A 19,631-nucleotide genomic window follows, 5' to 3' on the forward strand; every position below is an offset into this window, starting at 1 on the left:
TTGTTCAGCTATGTTCAACCTTTGTGTTCAGGACCATATTCAACCCACTGATCCACTCCGGCCAGGCTGTGTTGTATGTTTTGGTTTGTATAATCTCCAGATTGCTTTTTATTGTCACAGATCCTGTAAGGCTTATCTTTTTCTGTCTTTGGGTATTTGTGTCCTTTGGTTTTTATATGCTTTAGCTAAGTTATTTTTCTATGATGCTTTAACCGTTGCTTTTCAGATGTTCTCTTTTGTTGGAGAAAAATCTTGTCACTCAGGTTCAGCGACCTATAGATACTATAACTTATTGCTCCCCGTGTTCTAACTTGAGAATAGTAGTGATAGAGTCGAAAACAATACCAAATTTTGTTCAAGAAGTTTATGTTTAAAAATATAGGAAACAGACAGTACATTTTAGGAAAGTGGTTAAAATAATTTTTGTGCCTAATGGAGTGAGTTTCACTGATGTAGATATATCTTATCCCAATGATGCCACCTAAATAGACATTATTGCGTAGCATATAGGGTCTTCTTTCAGAGGAGCTTAAAATTCAGTTACATATAGATTTCTAATACTATATAAATCCTTATGTTGTGCTTATTTTTTTGTGGAAATAGAATGTATTATATAATAAATGCTGGAGTTTTATTTTGATGAAAAACTTGAGTTTACAGTTATTTAGTAAATGAAGAGCAAACACTTCATTTTCCTATCGCATAACTCTTAAGGAAAAATCATTGCTAAATAAATATCTATGAACAGATTAAGGGTAAGGCAGACTGGATAATAAGCCACCCCTGATTTTACACTCCCTGCAAGTGACTCACTCTAACAGGATGAGAACAGCACTGGAGATAACCGACCTATTAAGATATGGGCACTGAATCTCATTCTAATAATTCAAATAAACCCAATGATAAATACTCATTTCTTGCTCATCATGAGCAGTAAACTGTACATATTTTACTGAAGGAATGCTTTGATAGAAGCACTTATTTAAGTTGCATTGTGCATCACAATGAAAAAAGGGCGTGAACAGCTCCATTTAACCACCATTTATAAAGTGCAGCTATCATATAAAGTGACAAATATCATTCTAGAGTGAGGTACCCCAGCTGCCAATTTCCACCACTTCTGAAAAGATCTAGATACCTGAAAAAGGAGTGTCCCCCATACAAATTTTACAAACATACTGGTAAATACTTTTATATAACTGAAACCTCAGGGTGCTAAAGTTGTACTCATTTAAAAAACCATTCAGCTACCTTTGGTCTTTAAAACTTTAGATATGTTGTTGCAGATTTCAAATCACAAATAGTCTGAGATGTTTTAATGAAGACATTTTAAGCATTGTTTGGAGGGATTAATTGATATAAAATTGTTGTTTTGCTTATTCTGTTACATTTGTCTTTACTCTCAGTTGTTCTGGACTTTTTAGAAACAGATATCCTATATTATTCCAATAGATGGGAAACCATATACTGTCCACCTAAAGCAAAGGTAAGTTTTTAATTCTTTAGTTTTGGATTTCATTTTATTTATGTGAATTTGTTTACTTATAATAAAAATGGGCTATTACAGTAATAAATAGTATTATTAAATTTTTTGTTGTCTTAGATGAACCGATGCTCTTCTGTGAATTAATGAAATTTTTGGTCCTAGTTTTCATGAAAGTAGCCTTTTGTGAATAGGGGTTTAGGAACAGGAATAGATACTCATCTCTTGAACATTAATCTATATGATGTTAAGTTGGTAGAACCAGCAGGACCAGTATAATCAAAGCAGGATGTCAAAATAAGAACTAAGTCTGTAACTGATTATATTAAGAATTGATCAGGGAGGCAGGCTCACCATCAGGGATATGGAATAAGAGATTTAATACAGAAATTAGATAATACACTATGGGAACTAGTGAATCATTAATGGAAAATAGTGCTAACTATGTATGTGTCATCTTTCAGAGAGTTGAGAAAATGATTGAAATAACATTTTGTAGGGTTTAATTCTGTAGTGGCACCCCAGATGTGAAAAGGTAGATTGGAAGTAATTTGTGATTTCAAGAGGTCAATTTCAGTTAAATTTTGGGTGTAAAACTAGACTACATGGAATGAAGGAGAGGCTAATTTTGAGACCAAAAATAATAAGTGTAAATAACTTATCAAGAACATTGGGCAGAGAAAGCAGAAAGAGGAGGTCAGATGAACACTTTCTAAGAAAGAAGAAACAAAATTTTTTGGCTGAGGGGAAGTTTCTTAAAGAGAGATGTGTGAACAAGTGATTCATTGTGCAAGATGCCAAAGAATGGCATTGAGTAAAGGAAGAATTAACCTATTCCTGTAGACAGAAGGGAAGAATGTGGTAAATGATAACACAAATAGCTTTTCAAGTGTTTAAGAGGGAAAGTGAGAGAACTCACACCACATTGGAACATCTTATCAGGACTATGAACAGTGGTAAGAAACGTAGGGACTGGACCATGGGATATGGATAGAGGATGTGCATATTGTTTTGGGAAATTACCTGCATAATGATTATGACAGCATAATGCCAATTATGTTATTGCAAATAATTTATGTGAGAAATAATGAGAAGCAGAACTCTGAGTGTGTAGAGGTAGGGATTTTTTTTTTTTTTTTTTGAGAAATACTGAGGTGACAGGAAAAAGATTAGCTCACGGATTGGATACAGTGAGTTGTGACAGAGATTTAGTGGGGGCAGAGGAGGAAAGGAACAAATCTGAGTCAGGGCAAATATAGGTTTATTTTTGGAGCAGTTGTATATGAAGTGCTTGTGGGATATCCCTGGAGTAATGTCTAGTTGGCATGTAGATTTAGTTTTAGAAAATGAAAGAGAGATGTGGGTTTTATAACCATTGTTTTGTGTAGGTTTAAATGAAGCACCAAGAATGAACGCGCTAAATCTATAGAGGTGGGAGTAACTATTCAAGGTGAGAAGGAAAACAACCCACAGATGAATGCCTTGGAAACACTTAAGGGAAGAAGCAAGGATCCAGATGAAAGGATTTACAGAAGTAGAAAGATATGAGGAAAACCAGGGGGAAATGGATGGTATGATTGAAGTTGAAGAGTAGGTGGTTTAAAGAAGGGGAAGGTGCTCAGCAATGCGAAGTGTATAAGAGTAGTTTTACTTGACTTGAAACTGTCTTTTGGATTTGACAGCTAGAAGGTCATTAGGTAATTAATCTATATGAGATCAGTTTTTGTGGAGGATTCCCAACAGAAACTGGTCTGGGTGGTCTTTTATGATACATTGGATGGAGGAGTGAGCACGAGGTAAGGAGGTCTAATGAAAACAGCATGGTAAATACAGGCAGTGGTACCAGAGAAGGCTGAACTTAGACCTGTGTTCAGATTGTTCTGACTCTTACACAATACTCTTTTACTTCATTATAAAGGAAATAGGAGTTCATGGTACTAAAATTTAGAGATAAATGTAAGAACAGACAACCCTCATAATCCTACAGCCAGTTCATATCTGTGTAAATTTTAAAATGCTTTTCTCTCATTTTGTAGTCCTTTTTTCTTATTTTCTTTAAAGGAGTCCATTAAGCTGGAAAATTATTTTGAGTAAATGTGCATTGATTTGAATAAAACTTACTTAAATGTCAAAAGAAAACACTATATAATGGTTGGCAAACTTTTTCTCTAAATCCTTTCTCTAAAGCTTTGAGGGCCATAAATGTCTGTTAAAATGACTCAGCTCTGCTGTTGTAGCAGGAAAGCAGCCATTGACCATACTTAAGTCAATGGCTGTGGCTGTGTTCCCATAAAACTATTACAAAAACAGAGGAGGATAGGTCAGATTTGTTCTGAGTGTGTTAGCTTGCTTGCTGCTACTTTATATGTTTCAAAATGAGTAATTTAAAAAATTCCCTCATTCTTTTTTACATTCAGATTATTTTTAGCAGATAAATTTATGGTTTATTTGTATAATCAAGGATCTGGGAATTCTTATTCTTCAAATATTCAGGTAAGAATTAAGTTCTGTGCTTTACATATTGTTTGAAAACCTTTACTTACATTTAATAAATGCCTTCCTAATGTAGCAGAATCTATTCACAGGGGATATATTTAAGATATCTATTTTTTCTGTGCCTAATTTCCCCTATTATTAGGCTTTCCTAAAGTCTTGGTAAATTAAAGACAAATTGGATTGACTTAACACCTTCTCCTCTGCCTAGAACATAGGTATCTAATTAATTAATTAATTTAATATTTTGATAATGAACAAAATAAACTGATGAACAAAATAGATCCAGAGACACAGAAGCATGGAAGTGACTGAAGAATCCCAGAGGAAAAATGGGGGTGGGGGAGTGGGTGAAGAGAGATTAATCAAAGAACCTATGGGCATAAATGCATAACCCATGGACACAGATAATAGTATGGGAAAGGCCTGGGGGTGGGGTGAATGCAGGGTCGAGGGGATCAATGGGGGGGTGAGTAAAATTAGTTTATATTTTGTTGACTTAACGTAAATTAAAAAAATAAAACAAACACAAATATTTACTGTACATAAAATCATAGATTGAAAACATTTCCCTTTTGTACCCCAGTCCCAGTGATTTTTCCATGGGCATGCTGCACTAAGTTTTAAACTGTGCAATACCTGACTATTTAGTCAGGGGCACTGACCTCTTTTCCCTTAGATCATCAAATAAAATATGACAACAGCCAACTCAACAATAGCCACCTAGTGTGAATGAATCAAAATTTTACAAATTTTTTTGTCAGCTTGGTAAAAAGTATATTTTGTGGTGGTCCACAGAATTTTAGTAATTCGTTTATGTGGGCCATCAGATAAAAAACATTGAAAATCGCTCCCCTATCCCATCCATCAGCCTGTGGACACAGACAGTAGTATGGGGAAGGTCTGGTGGAGGGGAGGGGACCAATGGGGAAATAAAGGGAACATCTGTAATACTTTCAACAATATATATTAAAAATTTTTTTTTAAAAAAGGGACAGAGGCAGAGGAGAGGGGATAATGATTAACAGAAGGTTCCTGAAATGGGCGGAGAGGCAGGGCTCCACAGAGGAGGGGAGGGCTGACTTTGTATGGGAGGAATGACACTTCTCCAGTGATAGCAGGATGAAGAGGATGGGGCCGATGTCTATAGAGTCACAGAGATTTTGGTGGGAGGGTGAGGGAGCTCACACCTCATGGCTTCCAGCTGCTTGGTGTGGTAGTAGGCAAAGTCAGCTTTGAGAGTTAACTAGCGGCAGGGTGAGTTTTGAGGGAAGCAAGCAGAGGAGGTGAAAAGAGCAGTTGTGGAGAACAGAAGCAGAGCCAGCCATGGTGCCTCCCTGGGTAGGCACCCAGGTTCCTCAGCTGAGGATGGAGGCATGACCCTACCCCCATACTGGCCTGTGTTCTATCTTCTTGTGCAACTTCGGTGCAATGGGTGGCCAGCAGTTGGCTGGTTCCATGCAGAGCTGGGCTGTGGCCTGGCAGGTGCATCAAAAGGACAGCAAGGCAGAGTTTAGGGTGTGGCCAGTAGATGGGCAGACAGTCATAGGGAAGGGACTTCTAAGGAGAGGAAGTAGGTGAATCTGGATCAAGATACACTTGGAGTTACAAAGCTGGCCGGAGCTTGGGCTATCAAGGGGCATGTGGCTCCATGGGGATGAAGACAGAAGCAACATGTAAGTGAAACAGACAATGTCAGGTTAACCCTCTTGCCAAGAACAAGTTTGCACCCAGGAAAAGGGATAGAAATGTAAAGGGGGACTTGGGGCATGGATGGAATTGTAATAACCCCACTTCTTTGTGATTAAGTAGGGCATTATGCAAAGAATTCAGAACTTGAAGATGTTTTTAGAAATCTTGCTTTGAAATCTCACTAAAGAGGCTTCATTCTTATAACGAAGGTCTTAATAGGAAAAAGATATGCTCAGCTAGAGCAAGCCAGCAAGTTACTAAATACAGCTTGGGATTTAGCTTTGAGTTTCGATCACATCTGCCATGGACTTGCCAAATGATGTAATAATAGCTAATGTTTATTAGTGCCATTATGAGAAGTGATCCATTAAATGATGATGTAAAAAAATATTCTATTGAATCTACCCTTTAAATTATAGTATATCCATAATCCACTCTCTTCCTCTGTCTCCGTCCACTGAAACCACTCTTTTCCAAATAAACATGTTTAATTGGATTATTGCCAGAACTTCTTGAATAATATATTTCCACTGTCAGTTCTCAACACAGCAACCAGATCAGTCCTATTAAAATCTAGTCACATCATACCACTTCTCTGTTCAGAACCTTCCATGGGATGACCAACTATTGCTTACAAAGTGAAAACCAGTGTCATTTCAGTATCCTACAGCCTTTATATAGTCTGGTCCTCTTCACCTGTCTGACCTCATTTCCTGTTATTCTCTACCTTACTACTTGTTCCAATCACATTTCTCTCTTTGCTGTTCTTCAGACACACCAGACATGTTCTCCTTCCAAGAAATTTGCACTTTCTATTTCCTCTGATCCAGATGTTTGCTCTTTTCCAAAATACCACATGTTTTTCTACCTCATTTCCTTCAGATCTTTGCTCAAAATCACCCCATTAGTCCTTGACTAATCCTATTTATTTTATTTTATTTTAAATTTATTGTTGAAAGTATGACAGGTGTTTCCTTTTTCTCCTCAACCTCACATCCATCTTACCTCCAGGCCTTCCCCATACCAAAGTCTGTGTCCATAGGTTATGCTTATAAACATAGAAGTTATTTGATTAATCTCTCCCCACCCACTCCCCTACCCCCACCTTCCCTCTAAGATCCCTCAGTCTGTTCCATGCTTCCTTTTCTCTGGACCTGTTTTGTTGATCAGTTTATTTTGTTTATTACATTCCACATATGAGTGAGATCATGTGGTACTTGTCTTTCTCTGTCTGGCTTATTTTGCTAAGCATAATACTCTCCAGCTCCCTTGATGCTGTCCCAAAGGATAAGAAATCCTTCTTTTTTACAGCTGCATAGTATTCCATGGTGTAAATGTACCACATCTTTTTTATCCACTCATCTACTTGAGAAGAATGTATATTCTGCAGTTTTGTGGGTGGAATGTTGTGTAAATGTCAATTAAACCCATCTGATCTAGTGTCATTTAGGGTCACTGTTTCCTTGTTGATTTTTTGTCTGGAAGCCCTATCCAGTGAAATCAGTGGGGTGTGAAAGTCCCCTAGTATGACTGTATTGCTGTAGCTCTCTCCGTTAAAGTCCTCTAGAAGTTTTTAAAGTAAATTTAGGTGCTCCTGTATTGGGTGCATATATGTTTATCAGGGTTATATCCTCTTGTTGGCTCAATCCCTTTAGTATTACGTAGTGACCTTTCTTGTCTCTTGTTATGGACTTCATTTTGAAGTCTGTTTTGTCTGATAGGAGTGTTGTTACCCCAGCTTTCTTTTTATTTCCTTTTGCATTGAAAATTTTTTTCCATCACTCTCATCCTGTGTGAGTCTTTTGTTTTGAGGTGGTCTCTTAAAGAGAGCATATATTTGGGTCATGTCTTCTTATCCATTCAGCCACCCTATATCTTTTTATTGGAGCATTTAATTCATTTACATTTAAGGTTATTATTGATACTTATCTCTTGCCATTTTAATTCTTTATGCCTATGTTTCTCTCTCTCTTTATTTCTACTTCTAATCACATGATGCGAATATTGGTACGTTTCACGTTGTCCTACAGCTCCCTTAGACTGTCCTCCTGTTTTTTAATTGTGTTTTCATTTTGGCTCTCTGATTGAGTGATATTTTCTACCCTATCTTCTAACTTGCTGATCCGAACCTCAGCTTCCTCTAATCTGCTGTTTATTCCTTCCAGTGTATTCTTTATTTCTGCTATGTCATTCTTAATTTCCTTCATAGTTTCCATATCTTTTTTCATGCTGTTGAGCATCCTTACAATTAGTATTCTGAACTCAGTATCTGATAGATTGTTTACCTCCATTTCATTTAGCTCTTTTTTCTGGAGACTTCTCTTGTTCTTTCATTTGGGGCTTGCTTTTTTATCTCCCCATTTTGGCTGCTTATTTGGGTTTGTTTCTATGTATTAGTAGATCTGCTAGGACTCTCAGTCTTTTGGAAGGTCTCTGGTGAATGCCAATGTCAGACACAGTTTGTGACTGGCCCTGAGTACCCTGTTTGAAGTGATCAACATCCCTTGCCTCCCTTGCCTTGAGGTCTCCTCTGCTGAGGCTGGGTGTGGTTGGAAAGGACCAACATGCACAACAAAGTCTACTTTGCTAAGGTCAAGGTTCAGAAGTGGATCAAACAAAGACTCAGATCATTCTGAATTTCCCGCAGGCTGCAGGCTGATTAATCTCATTCTCTTAATGAGCTTCAGGCTGTAGAAACTAAACTGGGTAGGGGAGAGATTTTCCAGCAGGGTGGGGCAATTACTTTTCTCTACCAGGCAAAAGCAGCAAAATGTCTGCCTGAGAAAGATGTCCTCTGCAGTATGGGGGAATGACTGGGCACAGGAATCAAGATGGGTGCCTTCTGATGTCCATCTCCAGAGCCTACAACCCCAGATTCTCCTCACACAGCTCCAGTCCACTCTGCCCTCCTTCTGCTGGAGCCCAAGGTGAGTGGCTGCACACTAAACTTTGTGTGTGTTGACTCTTTAAGAGGGGGCCTGCATTTCTAGCCATCTCTCCCTGGCAGACAGAAACCCTGCTGCTTTTCACAGCCAGATGTTATCTGGGCACCTTTTTCAGTTCTGGTGCTCTGGATTGGGAAGCCCAGCCTGGAATTAGGCCCCAGAGTTCTCAGTGGGAACCCCCACAGCTGAGATATTCCTCTGGACCTTCAGTTGCTGCCTGTGGGAGGCCAGCCAGCCCTCTCGCCCCTCTGTACTTCCTACCAGGCTCTATGCGGTCTCTGCTTTAGGTCATTGGTTATGAGGGTGCACTCCAGCTCACCTTCAGTTGGAATTGATTATTTAGGATGGTTTTTCTGTATTTTAGTTGTAATTCCAGTTTGGTCCCGGGAGAGTGTCAGTGTAGCTTCCACTCAGTCTGCCACCATCTTTAATCTCTTGACTAACCCCTGTTTTAAATTGGATTCTTACCCTTAGTTCTCTTTTACCTTACCTGTTTTGTTTTCCCCCTGCAATGGTTATCAACATATGATGTGCCATCTATTTTATCTATTTACATATTTTCTGATTCTCCAGTGCAATATAATCTTCACAAGGCCAAGGCTTTTAGTCTCTTTTATTCACTGATGTATCCCCAGTGCCTAGAAAAATGTCTGGCACATAGTTAGCATATAATAAAAATTTGTTGAAATATTGAATTGACACCATGTTACTTTATTTATATTGGATAGGGCCATCAGTTTTCCTTTTCTTACTGTTTTCCTCACATAGGTTCCAACAGAAGCATTGTGTTAGTAAATCTTACACTGATTTCTACCAAAGGTTATAGCACTATTGAAAATGGGAAATTAGCCTGGCCGGCATGGCTCAGAGGTTGAGGATGGACCTATGATCCAGGCGCAGTTCGATTCCTAGTCAGGGCCTATGCCTGGGTTGCAGGAGGCATGCAGGAGGCAGCCAATCAATGACTCTCTCATCATTGATATTTCTATCTATCTCTCCTTCTCCTTTCCTGTCTCTGAAATCAATAAAAATATATTTAATACAATAAAATAAAAAAAAAACCTTGGAAACTATATAATATTCCTTTTTTTCTGTGACAATGTTTGTGAGATATTTAGCATAATTGTGCTGTGGTCAGAGATCAAACTGTATGATTTCAGTAATTTAAAATTTATTCTCATGTTTCACAGACAAAATACGGTTTCATTTTTGTAAATATTCCATGTACTTTAAAAGAAAGTGTATTCTGCAGTTTTAGTGTAGTATTCTATCTACATTAGGTTGTTAACATACTGTTCAAATCTGTAGATTCTCAGTGCTTGATTTAACAGTTACTGACAGTTCTGTATGTTTCAAATTATTTTACTATAAGTATACATTTCTCTATTTTTATTATTTCAATTTTGACTTTATATATTTAGAAGGTATGTTATTAAGTGAATACAAATTTGGAGTATTTGTATCTTCTTTGTGAATTGAAACTTAGCATTTTGAAGTGTCCGTTTTTATTGCTAGTCCTGTTTCTTGCCTAATGTCTACATTTTTCGTATTAGGATAGCTTCAAAATCATCCTTTTTGTTTGTGTTGGCATAGTATATCTTTTCCTAGCTCTTTCTTCTTCCTGTGCCCTTAAATTTTAGATGTTTCTTTTTAGCAGAGTATCAGATTTAAAAGAAATTCAGATTCACAAATCTTTGTCCTTTAATTGATGACCTAAATTTATATATTGGGAAATAATTTTACCAAAAATATGGAATTAACTTGGAAGCAGGATGTAAGGTAATAATCCCAGGTATTATTCGGATAAGAGTAGTTAATGTAGTAAAATGGCAAATGCGGGGAGACTATTTCTGAATGTTGCTTTATTCATACTGATGGAGGTTGTGTAGCCTGGAAAAATATTCAGGAAGTTCTGTCAAATAAGAAACCTTTAGTAAGTTTTGTCAATTCCTAAGTAACCACCTTTTTTTCTTTTTCTAGAGTCAATGCTACTACCAAGGATACGTTGAAGGATATCCGGATTCTGTTGTCACACTCAGCACGTGTTCTGGATTGAGGTTATGTATTTTCTACCATTGACATGTGAACATCATAGTTATGCTGTTTGGCCGCATTGAATTTGTTATGTTGATATTAAGTGTGAAGCTGGAAGAAAATTCCCATGTGGAGATTATTCAGTTATACTCTGCTGTTTCTCTAACTTCTCAGTTTCCTCACTGACCAGAAAATTTCTAGCTTCCTTCAAGGTTTAGATTTCCTGGTGTCCTTGCTCTATATCTTATTTTTTCTTAACTACAGAAATGACACTTAAACGTGCTTGATTATAGCAAGTCTGAACAGCAAAAATTAGGGTAGCTTATTTTTTCAGCAAATAGAATATTTTGATACTTTCCATGTGTCTGGAGATGTAAAGAGAAATAAAAAGTAATAAAGCATACTTTTCTCAAGGAAAATCATCTTCAGAGAGAGGAAGTCAGTTCTGTATACGCAAATAATTATTAATATAGTACTCATTTTTCAAATAATATCAGTATCTGAAATTTCCATTATGTCAGGGAGTTCTTCACTCTCAATTTGTAGCATAGGATCCTTGTTTCACAAAAAAATGTTCCTCAGTGCTTTTACATGGTACCCTGAAATTTGTTTTTATGGAGTAGTCACTTGAGCTGTGACCTGTATTCAAGGAAGAAGAGTTGCAAAAGTTGTTTTTACTGTTTGAGATCTTGCCTTAAATTTCTTATTCAGACTCTGTGCATAAATAAAATAAACACCTTTTCATAATTATTACTAAATTTTATTCTTATAAATAAAATTGCTCAGTATATAGTCTTTTATTATATAAACTCTGCAGCCATTTTTCTAAAGCATTGCAAACCAGAGAAAAATTCATCAGGATTTCTCTATTGCTTTCATTAAGTCACTGACTTGGAGAGCAGGGAACTACTTGATCACTGTAAATGGCGCACCTAGCACTGATTACATAATTTCTGCTACATTTATAACCATAGACAATGAAATGGGAAGTTAATTTTGTGGATTGGGTGAGATCTTTTGACTCTTCAGAGTCATCTCCAAAATATAAAGTATTTGGGTCAAAATATTGAGCACAGTAACGTTCTGTATTTTCTCCTTTTTTCTTGTTTGATTCTGTCAGAGTTTTATAAAATTGACTAAAAGCACTTAAATTTTTTATCCTTAATTTTACAGAGGATTACTGCAATTTGAAAATGTTTCTTATGGAATTGAACCTCTGGAAACTGAGCTTGAATTTCAGCATCTTCTTTATAAATTAAAGAATGAAAACAATGAATTTGCAGTTCATACTGAAAATAACCATGACATAGGGCAAAAACCAATGGACTATAGCATTTTCATAAGTGAAAAAGTTAGTTGCATATGCTTTATTACTACTTTAAGATAGTTACTGCTTTTTAAAATTTATTTTAAAAAATTTATTAACCTCATGTATAGTAGCAAGTATCCTTTGCTTAAGAACATCCTCACCTTTTCTTAAACTTATAATTTTCCTTGATAAGCATTTCCTGCTTGCAACAATCTATCCTTTTAATTTTTATTTTGTTTTGTTACTTAAAACTTTCTAAAAATTTACTAGTGTATATTTCATATAAACTTTAACAATTCAGTTCCTACTTTGTCTCTATATTTCTGTAAGTTATTTAATATAGCCAGTATTTATAAAGGTTGCATTCATAACCAAGGAGTCAGTATTAATTAAATTATACATATAATTAAAATGTCATAAGCAGGATTGTCATGTGTGGCCATGTAAATTGTTCAGTGTACACCCTGTATAACTGCATGTTTTGGTCTTCATAAAAGTAATTGTGAGAAAGAAAAACTTTGTGCCAGGTAAAAGTGGCATAAATAGGCATAGTTAATTGAAGAATTATATGTTAGCTGTTTACAGTACATGTTCTCATTTTTTGTCAGTTTTTATTAAAAAAACCCTCAGAGTTTAGCTGGGCATGTAAAAAAAGGCTCTGTTTCTCAACTTCCCTTGCATTTAGGTATGGCCATGTGATAAAGTTAGGGCTAATGACATAAAAGCAGATGTAGTATACATTATGTCTGGATTGAATTCTAAAGGAAGGGGGTTTATACTCTTCTCTTTTTCCCTATTCTCCTGGTCACATCGTGCACATGTTGACACATCATAGTCCACTAGGACAAGGATGATACCATGTATGACAGAGCATTAAGGTGGAATGAGCCTTGCTCCTGAAGAATTTACAAGACTAAATCACCATTTTCAGACTTTCATGTGAGAGAGAAATAAACTCCAATATTGCTTTACCCACTATTATTTTTTGTGTATCTGTCATAGCTTCTAATCCTATGTCCAGAATAATACAGGACTCAAATATACAATGAAAGGCAGGTGCAGCACCAAATTATTCAGTGCTATCACATGTATGTATATAATTTAAAATGAAGTTTTATTAATTAAATACTAAATTTTCTCTTTCCTTCTGAGAACTTAGGAGGATGATTTACAATAGCTTAAATTACCCACTATGGTGGACAGTGTTAGTGCTCTTCCAGATTCCCTCAGATCCCTTTTTACCATATTTTTGTGGATAGAGGCAGGGAGGGTGGGACACTTTGTTTATGCTTTTGCTTTTAACATCTAGAATCTCTAACTTTAAAACTATGTTTATACTTAAAATTTATTTTATTTCAGTTGTATTGACATATAATTGGCATATTATAATTGGTGTGTTAGTTTAAAGCATACAACATAATGATTTGACATATGCATATGTTATGAAATGATCACCACAGTAAGTCTAGTTAACATTCATCACCACACATAGCTCAACATCACTAATCATCAGAGAAATGTAAATCAAAACCACAATGAGATAGGACCTCACACCTGTTAGACTGGCTGTTATAAAAAAGACAAGCCTTGGTGGGAATGTAAATTGGTACAGCTGCAATGGAAAACAGTATGGAGGTTAGTCAGAAAATTAAAAGCAGATCTGTCATATGATTCACCAGTTCTGCCTCTGGGAATATAACCTAGGAAATGAAATGAGTATCTTGAAAGAGATATCTGCACTCCCGTGTTAATTGCAACTTTATTTACAATATCCAAGGTATGGAAACAATCTAAATATCCATTGATAGATGAGAGATAAAGAAAAACACACACGCACACACACAGGAATATCGTTCAGCTTTAAAAATGAAGAAAATCCTAAATCCTATATTTGTGACAAAATGGATGAATGTGGGAGATACTATGCTAAGTGAAATAAGCCAGGCACAGAAAGACAAACACTGTGATCTCACTTATATGTGGAATCTAAATCAGTCAAACTCATAGATACAGAGAGTAGAATGGTAGTTGCCAAGAGGTGGGGACAAGGAAACTTGGGGAAATGTTGGTCAAAAGGTACAAAGTTTCATTATGTAGAAAGAATAAGTTTTGGGGATTTAATATACAGTAATGTGATTATAGTTAAAAATACTGTATTGTAAACGTGAAGTTTGCTAAGAATGTTGATATTACATGTCCTCACCACAAAAAAAAGAAAGCAAATGGTAGCTATGTGAGGCAAATATGGTAATTAGCTTTACTGTAGCAATAACTTCATAATGTATACATACATATATAAGCATCAAGTCTTACACCTTAAATATAATTTTGTCAACCATACCTCAATAAAGATGGAAAAAAAATTTAAAGGTTCAGAATAAGCAATTTATGAAAGCTTGTTTTTAAATACTGATGTTTTGTTTTGTAGTTGGAATCAGCTGTTCAAGACTTAATTCCTCTTTATCTAGAAATGCATATTGTGGTGGACAAAGTTTTGGTATGTGTTTTTCTTTACTTTTGAATATTTGGTATGACTATATGATTATCCCTAGCTAGATAGGAACTTAAAGATTCTAATCTTCTTCCTTCTTCATTGAACAGAGGAAACATTTGCAAATTGAAAAACCACATTTTCAGAATTATACTAGTTCTATCAGAAGTGTTTTATTAGAAATCTGTACATGGTACTTCATCTCTTTGGGGCCTCTCTCAATCCACAATATTTTTTAATGTGATATTTGTTTTACGTGACATTTTTTAAAAGCTTTTAATTCTTGTTTGCCCTTGAAGTGCAGTATGTAGTCTAGAGAATGTTTTGACCTATAAAATGTTTATTGGCACCAAAGTGGTGATAGTATAGCTATTTATGGGAAATGCTTACATTAATTTCAATATATTTTTTGAGTTTTTATTGGTGCACCTGTTCCAATCTGTTGTTTACCTGGTCTAAATGCACCTCTAGATCCCTGATTCCCATAAACAATTTGAGGACCTCTGAACTTCAGGACCTTTGGGTTATAACCTAGTTTACACTCAACCAGTTCTGGTTTTGTTTCCCCTATGTTTCAAAGATTTCAGAAAACAGGGATAAAAAATACTTTCCAGGTTTTGTTCTGTTGTTAAACATTGGATTTTCACACCTATGGAATACCACAGAAAATATAAATTATGCTCACTACCAATTCTATTTGTAGGATTGTAGAGCTTTGTCAGGAAGCCAGAGTTGAAGGTCAAAGCCAGGTGAGGTTTCGAGAAATTTATGATAATATTTGATTTATTAGAGTGTAGGGAAAAGGGCAAAGTGAACATTGAAGAGAAAATTAAGATACTTCCAGTAAAGGAGACTAAATTTCCAAGTAATAGTTTGGATTATGGAAATCATTGTGTTTCAGGATTATGTTACAAATTTTGAGTTGTTCTGAAAGCTGCTTATCCAAATTGTCAGGTTTACCAGCCATATAATGCTGATTAAACATCCCTTTTCTATGTTCTTTCACATATTCACATATTCTTTAATAAACATTGAGCCAGTATGACAACTGTGTTACTAGATTTTGGGCATCTTTATAAAGAAGAGCAATGATGATATTGTCTTCAGTGACTTCACAATTGTAGCCTGGGGAATTCAGTGTCATGATGGAGGAAGCATATGATACTATAAAAACACTGGTCAGTAATAGAGAGAGACATGGAAAAATACAACTGTAAGCTGATTTATTATAAGAACATGCCAGTAGGTGTTTTAAAATGTAGGTTTTTCCCTGGCCAGGTGGCTTGGTTGGCTGGAGCCTCGTCCCATACACCAAAAGGTTGCGGGTTCTATTCCTGGTCAGGTCACATACCTAGGTTGTAGTTTCAATCCCAGGTTGGGGAGCATATGGGAGGGAACTAATCACTGTTTTTCTTTCACATCTATATTTCTCACTGTCTCTCCCTCCTCCTTCCTCTTTCTCTAAAAACCTCCACAAAAACCAATAAACATATCTTCTGGTGAGGATAATAAAAAGGTTTCATTATTATTCAGGTATGATGAGGCCAACAGATCAGGAGATGGTTGCTATTGGAAAGATGTATGGGAACCTTGATTGTGGTCTCTTTCGGTAGCAACTGGCGAGGGAAGGTAAACAAGTTTAGGATTGGCTAGTTTGAATAACTTTAGTGGGTTCTGGGTGTAGGGGTTGTCTCTAGTTGTATGGTACCTGAGCCTGTGTGCTTAGGGCAGGGGAATAATGGAGTATAAGAATCTGATAAAAGTTTGAAGTCTGGATTGGTTTATTTGGGTAATGGGGGAAGGTGGGGCCAAGAAAGACTTTGTGTGAAACCTTTCTTAGCAAGGGCATATAAATATGAGAGAAGGTTCTTTTCAGAAAACTGCAAGAAGTTTAGTATGATTAATACAAAGCATTGAAGAAGGGAAATGGAAAGAGATGAATTGATGAATTAACATAATACTTCAATTTTATTCTAAAGGTAATGGAGAGTCATTAGAAGATTTTAAGCAGGGGGTTACATTTTCAGGCTTTCATTTTAGAATCACCATTTTTTTTTTTTTAAATATATCTTTATTGATTTCAGAGTCAGGGAAGGAGAGGGAGAGAGAGAGACAGAAACATCAATGATGAGTCAGTCATTGATTGAGCCCACAACCCGGGCATGTGCCCCGACCGGGAATCGAACCCCGATCGCCTGGATCCTAGATCGACGCTCAACCGCTGAGCCACTCCCGGCCGGGCTAGAATCACCATTTTTTTATTGTTGACACTATTACAGATATTCCCCATTTCCCCCCTTCTCTTTTCCCGCCTCCACCCCCCACCAAGGCCTTCGGCCCATTATTGTCTGTGTCCATGGGCTATGCATATATGCATATGTGCACTTTGCTTAATCTTTTCCAGTCCCCCTACCCCCATGCCTCTCTCTTCTGAGATCTGTCAGTCTGTTCCCTGTATCATGTCTCTGGTCTTATTTTGTTCATCATCATCTTTTGTTCATTTAGATTCCACATGTAAGTGAGATCTTGTGATACTTGCTTTTCTCTGACTGGCTTATTTTTCTTAGCATAATACTCTCCATGTCCCTCCATGCGCTCTCAAAGGGTAAGCATTCCTTCTTTTTACAGCTGCATAGTATTCCATGGCATAAATGTACCACATCTTTTTTATCCATTCATCTACTGATGGGCACTTGGGCTGTTTCTAGATCTTGGCTATTATAAATGCTGCTGCTATGAACATAGGAATGCATATATTCTTTCTGGTTACTGTTTCAGAAGAATCATCATTTTTAAAAAAAGAGTGTAGTGACCAGATTGCTGGTGAGAAAATTGGTGAGATTATTTCAACAATTAAGTTGAACATTTATAAATTAGTAATATTAGGAATAGAAAGAAAAGGACAATTATAAAAGTTACTGATGAGGGTGAATTAGAAGAGCTTGTAAATTGGTTAGATTTATTCATTCACTTAAAACATTTATCAAGTATGCTAGTTACTGTTCTATTTATTGGATATGTAGCAGTGATCAAAAGAGAAAATGTTCTCTCATGGACTCTGTAGTACAATAAATGTGGAAGGTCATAGGTGATAATACCAATTACTGTAGTAGTGGAAACGTAAGTAGGGGAAGATTTTTTGAGGAAGGATGATGAATTTAGTTTGCATATGTTTAATTTGAGGGTCATGTGGAACATCAAAGGGATAGTGTATTTCAGAGTTATGATTTATAGATATGGGATTTGACATTGGCACTTTCATACAACCTATTCAGATTTCAACAATTATATATACAATCATTTTTGTGTGTGTAGTTTTATGTGATAGTATCACAAATGTAGCCTTGTATAACCACCACCACCACCACAGTCAAGACACTCAACAATCCCATGACTGCAATGACTGCAAGACTCCCTTATGTTTTCCTTTTATAGTAACACCCATCTCTCCCCTCTTCCTACATTTACTAAGCCCTGGCAATCACTAATCTGTTCTCTCTTTCTGTGATTTCAGCAATATCGCATAAATGTTATCATGCAGTATGTATCCTTTTGAGATTTCTTTTTTACTCAGCATAATTTTCTTGAGGTTTATCTAAGTTCTTCCATGTATCAAAAATTCAGTTCTTTGTTATCACTAAGTAGTATTCTATGGTATGAATACACCACAGTTTGTTTAATCAGTTAACCATCGAAAGATATATGAGTTGTTTCTAGTTCTTGACTTTTATGGACACACTTCTATGAGCACATATATAAGATTTTTTTGGGTGTGTGAATATCAGTTTTTATTTCTTTGGGATAAATGCCCAGGAGTACAATAGGTGGGTCATGTGTTACGTCCATTATTTGTTTTGAAAGACACTCACAAACTACTTTCCAGAGTGGCTGTATGATTTTACATTCCCACCAGCATGTGTGAGTGATCCAATTTACATCCATTTTAAAAATTCGTTTCTGACTTATTTTTAACTGTTCTAACACCAAAGCAGTCTCAAACCTCTGAGAATAGAGAGTAAATCTTAAACATGTTGCATAACAAATTTGTATTTAAATTTAAAATTAATTTTCTTTTTCAGTATGATTACTTGGGCTCTGATAGCATGATAGTAACAAATAAAGTCATCGAAATTATTAGCCTTATAAATTCGGTAAGTATTTTCCCTTTCATACTAGTTAGAAAAATTCATACTAGTTTTGAAAATATAATTTAACTTGATGTGGCATTTCTGAATAATTAAGTCATCTACCTAAACTTGGTGTAGATTTTTCAAAACATTGAATTAATTTCTGAGTCATTAAAAATAACACAAAAATGATTTTTTCATATATTATTTCTTTTGTTTTTAGGTATTTGCCCAATTTAAAGTTACTATTGTGTTGTCATCATTGGAGTTGTGGTCAGATAAAAATAAGATTTCTACAGTTGGTAAGGCAGATGAATTATTGCAAAGATTTTCAGAGTGGAAAAAATCGTATCTTACCCTAAGGCCTCATGATATTGCATATCTATTCATGTAAGAATAATGTTTCATAGAAAAATAATGTATTGTTAGAAAACAAAGATCTGAGATAATTATGTAGCCTTATTTAGGGAATTGTTATTCATTTTTGACTATTTCAAAGGGAAAGGGGAAGGGAGGATAGAAGAAAAAGTTTTCCAGAAAGCAAAAGCTAGAGCAGATCATCACCAGTTGACTGGCCTTACAGGAATGTTAAAGGGACATCTTTAGCTGAAACAAAAGGGTGCTAATTAATAACTGGAAAACATATGAGAGTATAAATCTCACTGGTCTATATATATCCTGACCTAATCTAATATAAAGATGGGAGCAGTGTTAATCACTTATAAAGCTACTTATGAAGGTTAAAATATAAAAGTATTAAAAGTAATTATAGTTACAACAATTTGTTAAGGGGTGTGCAAGATAAAAAAATATATTAATTGTGACAAAAAACGTAAAGTATGAAGGTGGAGCTAGTAAAAATGTAGTCTCATAATATGTACAAACTGAAGCTGTTTTCATCTTAAAATAGACTGTTACAAATGTAAGTTGTTTTATGTAAGCCTCATGGTAACCACAAAGCCAAAACCTATAATATATACGCAAAGGATATGACAAAAGGAATCTAAGCGTACTGTTACAAAAAATCATAAAATCTCAAAGAAAGAGAGTAAGAGAA

General features: G+C 35.8%; 1 protein-coding gene across 1 annotated transcript in view; it reads left to right on the top strand.

Moving 5' to 3' along the window:
• LOC308553630 (disintegrin and metalloproteinase domain-containing protein 32-like) overlaps window positions 1–19,631 on the top strand; it is a gene marked incomplete at both ends in the record, with an annotated part of 127,527 nt that overhangs the window by 19,459 nt on the left and 88,437 nt on the right. Inside the window, 7 exons of the mRNA XM_081129653.1 lie at window positions 1,425–1,486; window positions 3,901–3,976; window positions 10,594–10,670; window positions 11,821–11,998; window positions 14,385–14,453; window positions 18,527–18,598; window positions 18,798–18,964. Of these exons, the coding sequence (XP_080985779.1) occupies window positions 1,425–1,486; window positions 3,901–3,976; window positions 10,594–10,670; window positions 11,821–11,998; window positions 14,385–14,453; window positions 18,527–18,598; window positions 18,798–18,964 (701 nt within the window). The remainder of the gene's footprint in view (window positions 1–1,424; window positions 1,487–3,900; window positions 3,977–10,593; window positions 10,671–11,820; window positions 11,999–14,384; window positions 14,454–18,526; window positions 18,599–18,797; window positions 18,965–19,631) is intronic.

This window comes from Miniopterus schreibersii (genome assembly GCF_964146895.1).
Source record: "Miniopterus schreibersii genome assembly, chromosome: 2".
NCBI classification, from domain to species: Eukaryota; Metazoa; Chordata; class Mammalia; order Chiroptera; family Miniopteridae; genus Miniopterus; species Miniopterus schreibersii.